General features: G+C 45.5%; 1 protein-coding gene across 5 annotated transcripts in view; it reads left to right on the plus strand.

The window, feature by feature from the left end:
* Positions 1-11,092, plus strand: part of LOC135385576 (uncharacterized) — a 33,960-nt gene extending 22,868 nt beyond the window's left edge. For 3 of the 5 annotated variants that reach the window (XM_064614981.1, XM_064614978.1, XM_064614980.1), the window contains 4 exons: positions 5,202-5,317; positions 5,387-5,451; positions 9,374-9,489; positions 10,712-11,092. In XM_064614981.1, the coding sequence (XP_064471051.1) occupies positions 5,202-5,317; positions 5,387-5,451; positions 9,374-9,489; positions 10,712-10,845 (431 nt within the window). In that variant the 3' untranslated portion in view covers positions 10,846-11,092. Of the gene's footprint in view, positions 1-5,201; positions 5,318-5,386; positions 5,452-9,373; positions 9,490-10,707 lie in introns of all 5 variants that reach the window. The other 2 variants (XM_064614979.1, XM_064614982.1) reach the window with 2 other exon arrangements.
* Positions 11,093-13,409: the final 2,317 nt, after the last annotated feature.

The raw sequence follows: 13,409 nt of genomic DNA on the forward strand, positions 1-13,409 counted from the left end.
GGTCCGCCGACTGGTTTCCCTGTTGCCAAGAGCAAGGTAGGAAGCAGTGGTGTGCGTCAGCACCCAAGCGGCGGTGGTACCAGCACATTGCAGGGCTGTGGTCTCGGCTGGCGGAACGGTTGGTGGAAGGGGACCATCTTGTTCTGCGGCCACTTCGGTCGCGACTTTGCCGTTGGAGATGGGTTTCTGGTCTTGACGCGTGGGAAGCGGCTATGAGCGCGGCCAGGGAGCGGAACTCGCGACAAAGGTCGTCAATGGTGGACTGCGGGGGCTGGCGCGGTTGAGGTTGGGCAGGTTCCGAAGGGGGCAATGCAGGACACACAGCAGCTACAGCTGGATTGGCCACCTCCATAACCGCGTCAGCGAGAGTGGCCAGCTGGTCGAGAGTCATGTCAGCCGCTGTGGCCAGGACCATTTGTACATTTTGCGGGAGTCGGTGAAGAAAGAGCTCACGCAGAAGGGCATCGTCCATGGAAGCTGATTGATCGCCGAGCAGCTGTCGCATGCGCCGCAGTAAGTGAGAGGGCCTGCGATCATCAAGTTCCTTGCCGAGAGAAGCTGTTGCAGGCGTGAGCGGCTTGATAATGTTGTTCGCTGGAGAAGAGCTTGCTTTAGCTGGTGTCATACGGCGGAGAAGGGGGAGGACTTGCCAGTATGTCGTAGACTTCATTCGCAGCAGAGGGAGTAAGGGCTGAAATGACATGGTAAAACTTGGTCTGTTGTGCGGTTATGCCAGCCAAGTTAAATTGCGCCTCAGCTTGGAGAAACCAGACAACTGGGTTGCGGTTGAAATCCGGGGGCAGCTTCACGGCGACGGCAGCCAGTGAAGACGTCGGGAGTGGAGCAGAGCTGGCTTGCGGGTCCCCGAGAGGCATGGCAGAGCACGGGCCAAGGTTCTAGAATGTTCGGTCACGGAACGTTTGGGTCACCAGTTGTTGGAACTCAAGGAGAGACAAAGAGAACCGGCGGGTTTGACGGCGAGAGCCAAACTGATTTATTTATGAACGAGGATGATGATGGCACAACTGGGGCTGCTAAAAGTCTTTGGTGCTATTTTCAGTGCTATAGGGGGTATGCAAAATTCTTCAGATCTCTGTCAAGAATGGACCTCGTCGGCTTCAACAATGGACTTTGGTTATGTCAAGCGGGTGATACAACATATACCGTATGGGAAATGGGAGTCGCATTTAGGGCGGACATTTTCCCACTTTACACCATGACACATGGGGAAATGATTTGAGCATATCGCTGATGGATAACACATTTGGAACTTGTTATGCGTTGACGGCGCCCTCCTCTCGAAGTGTACACTAGCCGTAACTCTTCCATCATCAGTACCGCAGTGCCTCCAACAAAGTATACGTGAATCATATAGCAACTGAGGAGAAGAATGGCGCGTTTACATAAGGAAAAACTTGGCTCTGCATGCACGAGGGCTGTGTCACGGACAAAGTTAAACGGGCACGGGTGTTTGCGCACACGCTGTGTTCATTGCTATAGTCGTTGCTCGATATTTGAACATCGCGTTGTTGGGTGAACAACTGTATGATCGTTATTCTGCGTTAACTATGCGTATTAGGTAAAAAATTATATTTTTTGTACTGCAATCTGTATGTTCTGGATGCTTCACGCCTTGAGCCTCCCTTGCCGTTCTCAACATAACCAAGATGGCCGAATTAGTCTCTGGGGTGTACGGAAGATGGCGCCTCGAAGTGCTCGAACGGCAGTTTGAACTGTAGGACGGGACAACGCAATGCTTGTCCACACCACACTTCAAAAATAGTACTGCTCTCGCCCTAAAAACGACGAACAGGCATGCACTACTTTGCCTCCCTTCAGAGCGATCATTAGAACGCCTGTTTGAAGGGAGACTGCTGTTTTGAGCTTGTTGGCTCTCATGGGCGCTGCATAGAGATGTAGGCAGTTCCAGGTGCAATTGGTATACTATGCACCCTTACTGAAAATCCTGTCATTGTCAGGGGTATTTTGGAAAGACGATTGCGAGGCGATATCTGCATTCACGTGGGAGCTGAACGTGGAAAGTATCCTCAGAAGGTTGTTTGGGACCAATACGTACCGCTGCCAACTTGAGGGTAGCCGACTGTTTGGTGTACAGATAGCCGACCCGACTTTCTCCTATTTTTGAAAATCTTTTTGCTGGCCAGTTTTACTGGGCAGCGAGTTGATCCCCTCCAGACCACGAGGCTTTCTTGCTTTGGCGGCGGCGAGTAAGTGGCATCGTTCTGTGCCGGTTTTGTTTTGTGCACTGACTTAACAGCAATAAGCTTGTTCCACTAAGTTGTCCCAATGAGAACATCAGGTCTTTTCGGTCACCTGATACCGGAGCCGTTTTCAGAACAAAAATCCGTTCGATAGATCGTCCGCAAAAAATTTTTGAACGAACACCATTTTTTCTTTATTTTGTTCATTGCGCATCCTCTGAGACTCGTCTTTCCTTCATCCCCCCCAGTGTGACAGGGTGAAAGCGCACACTATCGCTTCTTGCGTCCTCGAAAAAGATTTAAAGAAAACAGAAAACGCAACCCAAGATAGGGCAGTTCCGATAAGAGTCACCCGATACATTTGTTTTTGTTTTGTTTCGGCAGGTTAAAACTCACCTTCGACGCATGAGGCGGCACTGTGCTCCTTCACCCTCTCACATTGGGGGTGAAGGAAAGACGCGTCTCCGAGGATGCGCACAGAACAAAAGGAAGAAAAAATGGTGTTCCTTCACGAATTTTTTGCGGACGATCTATCAAACGGATTTTTGTTCTGAAAACTACTCCGGTATCAGGTGACCGAAGGGAGCAGATGTTCTAATTGAGACAACTTCATTGCTTTTATAATTAAAAAGTTAATTATTGAAAGTTAATTGGAGCAGTGTCTTAGGGGTTTGCTTCCTTCCTAAGGAGTGCCCTTCAGCATGTGCTATATTGCAATTGATTTCATCTCGAAAAAAGTGATTGATATATATTTAAAGAATATGTTCGCATTTAGCTGGGACACCCTGTATAGTTACTCATTATTCAATTCAATATTCAAAAGTAAAATATTTGCAGTATTTGTATTCGATTTGTTTTTGTATTTGTATTCGATTTTAACATTTTTACTATTAGCACAGCCCTAATTTATGTATTCCAAACTGCAGAGCAAGCTACGTTCATGCTTTGTGCACATCTGATCTGGTCTTTACCAGTGATAGGCAGTACTTGAAGTACCAAGTAGTACTTTAAGTACATTTCTGTGTACTTGTACTTTACTTTAAGTCCATTTTAAATCGTGTACTTTGTACTGTACTTAAAGTACTTTTTTTAGTACTTTCCCATCAAGTGCTCAAGTACCCAAATTTGGACTCTGACAAAAAATCACAAGAGTATCAAAAATGCACCCTACTAAAAGCGCTAGAATGGCAACACGAAGACGAGAACACACAGATAGGGCTATATGTCTGAGTTTTCGTCGTCTTGCATCATTTTAGCGATTCTAGTGAAATGGAGTACCAAGATTCCCAATATGACATTTTACCAAAGTGGATTTTTGTGCTTTTAAAGAGCATATTTGCTGAAGCAAGTCTCTTGTTGCGAGGCTTGGAATGCTGAAAAAGTATCAACTCTTCTATGATTGAGTAAAATGAATGGAATGCAAAGACACGCACACATTATGACACTGCAACCGGCAGCACAATGACTTGGTCAATTGTCATTTCAGCTTTCCCAATGCAAGGTTCTATGCTTTTTTTATATTGTTTCCTTCATTGGCAATTAATAATCAATTTATATCACAATGTGTGATTGCATTACACAGTGAACACTCTGAAAGCCACACATGCTTTCATTTTTACATTTTGCATTTTTTTAATTGCACTGTAATTGGTCACATGGATTACATTGCTGCATATCAGTCGCATAAAAATGAAGGCTTACATCGTGTTTCACCCTCTTTAATTTGCTTCATATTCTCTTTTAAACATGTTGTATTTCAAAAAGCAGCAAGGAATGCCCAGAAATGTATAATCTCAGTTGGCTTGTACTTTTTTTCTCCTGAAATTACCTAGCCTCCTATACCCGAAGATTAGTACCGGAACACCACACTAGGCGGGTGATCTTGGATCAGTCAGCACAGCTGTCTGATTACCTCTCTACATGTAACTGCAAATTATAACATCTGATTAGCACTTAACCTATAGGACATTATGGTTTCAGAGCATTTGTCAAGAATCTTCACTAAGGTTTTGCCAAGAGAGCAAGACATAGATACTAAACAGTGATATGCAAAGTGATACAAATTAAATTGGCGATGTACTTGGTGAGTACTTAAAGTATTTTGCCTAGTACTTTGTACTGTACTTGAAGTACTAATGATACCAGGTACTTGGTACTTTACTGTAAGTATAATTTTGAGGTACTTTGCCCATCACTGGTCTTTACCCTGACAAGGTTTTAGAAGGGCACGTGTTTCAAACGCACAGTGCCTGCCAGCTGGTCCACTCACCTTCGGAACCATTCACAGCCATTCACAACCATTGGATGCTGAGATAACGCAAAATGTGTTGCATCATTTCAAATGGCTACTGGAGCAGCATGCCTTCTCAGAAATGGGAAAGAAAACCTCCAAATAAGCCTACTAGATGCTTGCGGCAAGCACAATCGAAAAGTGCTTCCGGAAATTGTTTTATCAGGGCAGTGCCTGCATGTCCACAATCAGGAAATGACCACCTGACAATCAATAACTGGGAGGTACTTGGTATTGAAGGATCCACCAATGGCTTTCATAGCCGCACACGATATTGTGGTGTGCTGACATGATAATCGAGAGACAATGGAGACAGACGAAAATAATCAAGAAAACTGCACCGTACCTGGGAGGTACATGGAGTGACAATGATAACAGAGACAAACATCTGCCAATGATGGCCAGAGCTCTGCACACCCTCTACATTCTGAAGTGTGTTGCAACCTCTGACAGCATGTATAAACACGTGTGCACGTACTGAAAGTAAAGGAAATACACAGCCCCTTATTTTAATGATATTTTGGATTATACAAATAATTTCCGCTGCCTCAGATTCATTTCATTGATGCTGCATTGATTCAGAGATTCATATCATACGCTGCAGTATTGCGGCTAGAGGTAGTTACTGCTATTAGTGCTCTCTGCAGCAGGCTGTACTGGATGCAAGACTAAAACTGTTGTGTTTTTAGAATTCAGAGACTTCTACGAGCTCCAGATGAAGATGGACCAGCAATATGGAGGAGGAAGCTGTTCAGACCCAGAGTCCATATGGTCGAGTCGTGGAGAGTCCCCGCAGAGAAGCAAGGTGAGTCTTTGTTTTCCTCTGTTGGCAGGAATTCCTTCTTTGCCTGCTCTAAGGTCTGACTTCTTGCAGCAGAAGTCTGCCCTGGAGGAGAACATAATAATGAGGCTGAAACGACAAAAACCAAATTTTAGAGAGTGAGTATTACACCTTTACTGTAACTGCTACCCGGCAATGAAAGAGTGGAAATGTGGTTGTGGGCTTGCATGTTGTGTTGGGGTGACAGTATGGGAGGAGCACATAGTGGCAGGCAGTTTGTATGATCCTCCGTGGCCTGGGGAAGTGTTTGAACTATTCACAAATGTGATGCCTTTTAAATGAGGCATTTCGGCTGGTTGTTTTGTCTGTGATTGTATGAACATTCAGCTGTACGTGTTAACACTCTTTTTTAATTAACTAGTCTACTGCTGGACTGATTCAGACATAAAAACAGTGGAAGTGAGCCAATTTTGGGGTGCTGAAAGCTAAAATGATGCTTAACATTCCTAATTGGCTGTAATTCTCGTGATGCAGGGAGGTGCAAGCTTTGCAAATTCTTTTGTAGAAACGCAACGCTATGTCCAAACAAAAAATGTCTCCTTATTAGCACGAAGTTTGCTTAACGAAGCAGTCTAGAGGCACACAACTTTGTTTTTGGTTGGTATGGAATGTTAGGTGCCCGAAACCTATTTCCCACAATTATTACAATGGCAGCAAACTTGTGATACCTACAACAGCCCCCCTCCCCTCCCTCCGAATCTCCTGTGCGCGAAACGCCCTCTGTAAAGAAAAGGAAGAGGAACATCGCGGGACTACTCACTGCCATTGTCATCAGACATTGAACCTTGCTTCATCCACCCCTTACGGACGTCTCCTGCTTCTCTCTTGTTATATTGGTGCCGAAACCCAGGAGCCCGGTCCACATACGAAGCAAAGAGGGCAGGAGCTACAGGGCGTAAGGGCCTCATTACCCGTAATATCATGGAGGCCTTACAGCAACTGGAGGTAATACGTAAGCATCGCCATTCCATATGTTTGAATGTCTTATGCCTGATCGAGCGCATCGATGCGCTCTTACACGAAAGTTCTGGTTGCAAGTGTCTGGTGGAAAACCTGAAGCTAGTGGATTGATGGTACTCAGGACTGCAGCACCTGGATGAGGATATTTTGGCTGTAGTCAACATAGATGCAATAGATAACGAAATGTCAGACTGCGATGTTCATCTCGAGATGGTCATTTCTGCGAAAGTAAGTGCAAGCGATCATCTGGAACGCTGCTGCATGGTTTTACAGACGTTAACGACATACAGCTTGACCGCAAGTCAAGCCGAGCGAAGCAGCCTTCCCCGATCAAACATTCAACCAATGCCGACACCTCTCTCACACCAGGCGCCTTCCGAAATCTCGTCCTTGTCTACGAGCACAATACGAAGGCCCCAAGAAAGAAATGCGGAGCCTGGTGTCCGGATCTCAACTGATAGCATTGCCAGAGAAGGGCATGAAGTGCTTGACGGCTCGGGCCGGAATTCTGAGAACGCCGAAGCTTCTGAGCCTGGCTTTGTGGTTTCTGTGCACTTTGCTACGCTGGAACCGCAAATTCCGTCTACTTCAAGCTCTGGACCACGAGAGGACCAAGGACTAGAAAAGTGCCCGATTCCTTCCCCGGAGATGCCCCGCAAAGGGCCCATCTGACCCCAACTACTCGGTACGTGACCCATCAGAAGATTTCTAGGGTACGGCGATGGCTTGAGGGTTTGCTGTGCTGCACCTGAGAGTTGTGCACTTGCACACACTGCCCATACTGGCCCCAGTGGGTTAATGTGTAAGAGGTTTCTCGCTGTGCGAGTATCTGTGCATGTCTTCGAGCCGGACTGAGGCGCACCGACTCCGTGCTCCACGCCATTTCAGGACACTGTGAACCTCACAGGTTCACCCTCACCTGACCTTACTTCTATGCATCGTCTGTGGCAGGGAAGTGTAAAAAAAAGGAAGAGGAACATCGCGGAACTACTCACTGCTATCGTCATCAGCTTATGTTCTCTTGTGTCAGACATTAAACCTTGCTTCGTCCACCCTTTAGGGACGTCCCCTGCTTCTGTTTTGTTATACCCTCCTTTGCCTTTCTGATAGACGCGTGATGAGCGCCTGGACGCACATCATTCTGACGTGTGAGGAGGGGACGCTCGAGCCTCTTTGGATCTGGGATCACGTGATCAAGGTGACGTTGGCCACCACCAGTCAGCAACCCACGGACATCGTTTTCTCCTTGCTTTCCTTGCCCTGATAGGTGGAGCGAAGCTCCATTAAGTAAAGCTTTTTCCATCTTCGCCATTCTTCTTGCAGTGCGATTGTACGCATATTCCACGTGCCGTGGAAGTCTTCCATGTTATTTGCATGTATTTCTGGTGGGATTGTTGTCAGCCGTTTTCCTGTGATGGATTCTGCCTGTGTTAGTGGTGCAACTTGGCAGAGAGTTTATGACAGCTTCTATTTCTGTCACAGGTCTTCGTATGTGAATACTTGTCAGCCAATTGTCTTTCTTAAGGCCTACTTGACAGATCTTATCAACCTTTAATAAAATCCTCCCCACCACAGTGCGTTTGTTGGAATAAACTTCCAAGTGATGCTGTGTGTTCCGAGCCAAGTTAGTACTACATTATCACGGATGTGACGCCCTAGTACGCTCAGCTCGTGATATTTCATAATGCAGTAGGGAGTGCTCGCTGTGGGAGTGCTGTTGGTTTCCGTGTTCTCTGTATAAGAGCGTGTATGTTTTGTGCTGTAGGAGAAAGATCTCACTTCATATTGATGACTAACTGGTAAACTAGCAGGGCTCATTAACTAGTACTTGCCAGAAATGCATGCTAAAATTTTTCAGAAAATTCTAAGCATAATTACTTTCTTATTGCAGACACCAAAAACCAAAGCATGAAGTAATGAAGCTCAATTTGTGATGTACTGGCTGAATACCTCATTAAATATTGATACCGAAATTCTACAACTATTGTTCAGTAGTTTAAAGTAGAGCCCTGCGCGGATGAGATTTTTGGCATCCGCATCCGACCCGCATCCGCGCACACGTGGTCCGCATCCGCAGCATACACAACAGTTTACATCCGCATCCGATCCGCTGACAAAAACGCACCATCCGCATCCGATCCGCAAAATCCGCACGTTTCGAAGGACGCGTAAAGACCGCCGCAAGCATATGTTGGTATAATTTCGGATATGCTTCCACGCTGTCATGGAAGGATTCATGACGACAAGCGACGGGAAACGTTTCAACAAACGCGATAGGGAGAGACATCTGGAACGCGTGGAACGCTACCTTGTCGGTGCACGTGCGGTTCGAGACGTCAGAATACGTCTCTCCTGTCTTGGCCGCGCATGGTCAAAGGTGAACCCGAGCATCCGCCCGCTGTCGCCGCGCAATGCAAATAAATTGCTAGTGGACAAATTACAGCACGCGGTATATCCGCATCCGATCCGCTACCGATCCGCTACCTTCGTAACCGCATCCGATCCGCATCCGACCTCGCGCCACCCGCATCCGATCCGCACACCGCAGAAAGTTCTAAATTTTCATCCGAATCCGCAAGCATCTTGCGGATATCCGCGGATATCCGCTTCCATCCGCGGATGGTGCAGGGCTCTAGTTTAAAGTACCTTCCCTAGTACTTTGTACTTGGAAGTACATTTGCAGTATGGTACTTTGTACTGTACTTAAAGTACCAATGATGCTCAAACTTGGTACATTTGAGGTACTTTGCCATTCCTGACAAAATGAAATTATTAGTTTATAATTATTTGAAATTTAATTGGGCAAAGTAAAGTTCTGGACCCAAAATTATTACGCACAATATTACTTTTACTGATCATATCATCCTACATGTCGTCATTTGCAGATTTATTTACTGTTAAGCTTAGAAGTGAGGCTGTTGCCATCCGCTCTCATTGTCTTCTGCGGGGTTTATGTTGAGACCAGAACTATGTACGCTTACCTTTTCACATGAGTGGGGTACACATAACATTCTTCTTTGAGAGCCCTTCTTCTAACTACCTGAACAACCTCAATTTCAGAGCCCATATAAGGGAGTACCTGAACAAATTCAGGGAGAAGCAGTGTGGCCTAACCGGAATGACAGTCAAAGCAATCGTGGCGGGCATCCTCGCACTCATGAAGAGTGACTCGCTAAGTACGCAACGCTCCCATGCTTCCTCGCATACTAGAAGTCTGCCGTAGTTGATTTCAGGAGCTATGAAACCTAGTTATATTTTTGCTATTGTTGTTTTATCATGTTCTCTGGTGAATCCACAGTCGGTGACACCTCCTGATATATTGTTAGTTAATTATTTCATCAGTGGGCCTTGTTACCTTTCACTTATGTAAGTGCTTTTTGAGCATTTCCTTGTATTCATGGCCGATCTGCTGAGAGTGGTACTTGGAATTTGGATACTGGAATTTTGATAATGGTGATAAGCACACATTGCCAAGACTGCCCTGTACTAACGCCATCTAGAAACAAAGCCTGATCACTTAAACGACTTCCTGTCGGAGGCCATAGCCTTGGAGACGAGCTGCCATCAGCAGCATGGGCAGGCATTGGTAGCCACAGTAGAGCACTGCATGGGACGCATCTCTGAGGGCCAGGCCTGGCCAGGCCCTACGACTCCTTACCAGGCCTGGGCCAGGCCCAAAGTATGTCTAGGTTTCCTGGGCCGGCCCAAACCAAAAATCCAAAATCTCTAAATTTCCAGGCTACCCAGCCTGGCCCATTGTAGTGGGCTGTAAAAGTTGACTGTGGCTAACTAACAGTGGGGTAACACAGGCTAGAGCCTGATGTCGGACCTGCAATGTACAGGCCTTGGTTCGGCCTGTGTCCATTATGTCAAAGCCCGATCCCATGCAGTGCTCTAAGCTGCAGAATACTTGTATTTGAAATTGCCCATGGCGATTGGCTGCGTGTCTTGAATCGTACGAAGGAATGACAGGACGCATGAAGTAGGTCTTCTGTACCTACATATGTAGTGTTGCCTGTAGTCAATTGTGCGGTATTTGGGTCTCTACTACCTTATGGATCAACTTGGCATGTCCTTAGTACTCGTTAGTATTATATGAAGCTTGTTGCCCTTATGCTGGTATGAAACAAGCCTCTTGGGCTTCATGTCGCATGTCACCACTACAGTCATTGGCCATTCAACCCCCTTCATCAGAGCTAGGCATGTTGGCCATCATGTTGCTTTTCTTTTGCTAGATGCATGATACTTCGTGAATGATGCACTCTGGTTACCTAGTTACCTTAGTGCCTCCTCTACAGGTTGAGTTCAAGCTGTGGTCATTGACTTGCCATGGTGTTGTGTGACATGGACTTTCAGTCTACATAGATCGCTTACTAACTGAAGCCTTCACTCAGATAGGCACTGATGCCCTGCCACACATGAGAAAAAGAAGTGCAGCACTTCTCCTGGTTGAAAGGCACAGCCAGGAGGCACTACGCAAGTTGTCTTGCAGGAAAGGCGCTAAACTTCGTTCTGTACAGGACTGTGCTTGAGGGCAACTGCTGCAGTGATAAATTGTTCCCTACAGTTTGTGCTCAAGAATTTTTGTAATACGAAGGGTAGTCCAGTGCCAAGTTTTTACTCACATTTGTCTAGTCTTGCAGCCCTGGGGGGTGTGATAATAGATGTGATATGTGAGCACAGCTGAGAGGATACAGATGTGCATAGAAGACTACTGGAGTCGTGCTTATTAGTTACTTCATGGCACATGTTGCAATAAACACTGCAAATATGGTGTGACATTGCGTTGTGTTACATCCGTGGGCGTGTGCAGTTTAATCACGTTTGACGCCAGTGTTCCAATCTTGAGCTCTCACATGGCAATCACTATCGTTATTTTGTCAGTTTGGAAAAATTCCAAGGGTCACGTTACATACGGAATATTGACATGAAGTGGGCCCAGTTATATCAAATCCTTGACTGCTTACTGAAATGTTTACTGGATCCTTTTTGCTATGCAATGTAATCGAAACCTTTGTTTTTGGTTGTATGCTAAAAGCTGTACAATGGTGAAACATGGTAGGATTTTTGGCTGGAAGAGAAAAGTGGAAAGAACACACAAGATTAAAGAAACCATAGAGTGGTATGATAGTGTTTAGTATTTGCCTGTGCCTATCGTGTGGAGTCACTGGGTTTGTGCCTTGTCAGATTCGTTTCAGGTCACCATTCAGGGTGGTTTTACCAGCTTAATCCTACAATATGAGTTGTGCCAAAACATTGCTCTAAATTTGGCTTTGCTGTTGCTCCTCCTGGTTCCTGATCCTTGTGTTGTACAACTGTGGGTAAACTTGAGACTGTAGCAGTGATACGGAATACATGGAAGTTAAGAGTGCTCAAGTATCAACATGCATCAACATACAGCTTTTACATTTGCAATGGTCAATATCGGCGGGCAGTAATAGGTAAATGGAAACCGCTGCTGTACAAGGACAGTGAACAAAGATGCAAGATTGCATTTGCAATATTTGACAACATATTTGAAAAAAATGTTTGGCTCGAGTTCTTCAGTTCGTGTCTTCAGATTGGAGGCTAAAATTTGAGCTGTGCGAATATTCGAAATTTTAAATATGAAACTAATATCTGATGCAATTTGAATGCTATTCACAACCTATTTTCAGTAGACAAAATTTTCGAATATTTTTGGAATACCCTGGGTGTCTACCAACCTGGAAAACGGAATTGTCAGGGAATTTTGATGTGACTGGAAAAGTCAGGGGATTGTCAGGGAATTTGGCCAAAAAGCAGCTGAAGTCAGGGAAAATCACGGACAAGTGCCATGATGATGCGCGGCGAATTCGCGAGTGCCAACCGGTGGTTGAGCGGCGATGCCGCAGCAACGTTACCGCGAGTAGCAGTTTGCCAGTACGACAAGTTCTTAGGCAGAAAAGTAGGATAGCCTCACTAATACTTAGTAAATGGTCTGTTTTATGGTCAAAATGTAGGAGTAGGCACGAAGTTCCCTTTTTGTTTTTGTCAGGGAATTCGCTTGAATTAGGGAAAACCTGGAAAAGTCAGGGAATTTGAAGGCTGCAGTTTGGTAGACACACTGATACCGTAGTACTGAAGCGAGGTATCCCTATCGCCATCCTGCAAGTGGGCTTCGCCTCATTACATCCAAGCGTCAGGTGAAGCCCACTTCACGTTACCGCCATTGTTTTGGTGTGCGGCTCCATTCTGTAAGTCTGCTTCACCTCATTACACTCAAGTGTTATGTGAAGCTAGCTTTACACTGTTTACAATATTGTCACTAAAGCCTACAACTTCTGTGAGCTCATGGTCAACACTGTACTCTTTGCACTGTATGTTCCAGTAAATCTACTCCCAACTTTCAGAGTTATGTTAATTAACAGATGGAAATATGTGCAGTTTCTAAAAAAAGTAAGGAAATTCACAATGTGAACATAGAAATGAAGAGATGCACATAAAGCAGGTTGCATGGAACATGTTGACCAGTGTACCATACACAACACACACGGACCCTTCTCTCAGGTTACGCTGGGTGTTACGCTGGGTGTTACGCTGGGTGTTACGCAGGTGTTACGCTGGGTGAAAAGGCTAAGTATGGAGCAGAACATTTGATTCGCTGTCTGAAGAAATTATTCGGATTTGATTCGAAGTGCAAGTGAAATATTCGTAAACTATTTGCAGTGGACTATTCGCACAGCTGTAGTTAAAATGTTGATAATTAGGATTTTGCATTGTGCAATGGTTAACATTGGAAAGCATGACAGTGCACACACACAATTCAGAGGACTCGCTGTTGGGCACGTTGGTGACTAGACATGAAGATAAAAAAACAAAGCGCGGAAAGACACTACGGAAGAAGAGAAGACTGGACAGGCTCTGACAGGGACGGGACAGGGACAATTGAGAGGGAATGCAGTGCCTTATGTTTGCAATATTTCGCTTTCTGGATTTTTATCACTGGTTAAATCCAGCAGCTCTCCAGGGCCCAACAAGAACCAAATGAAACAAGCACCTGCACATTGGTGAAAAAGGCAGGGGTTAATGTTGCATTTAAAACAATTGTGCCTACCCCTAAGAGCGTGGTATTAGT

The sequence above is a fragment of the Ornithodoros turicata genome, chromosome 2, assembly GCF_037126465.1.
Source record: "Ornithodoros turicata isolate Travis chromosome 2, ASM3712646v1, whole genome shotgun sequence".
NCBI lineage: Eukaryota > Metazoa > Arthropoda > Arachnida > Ixodida > Argasidae > Ornithodoros > Ornithodoros turicata.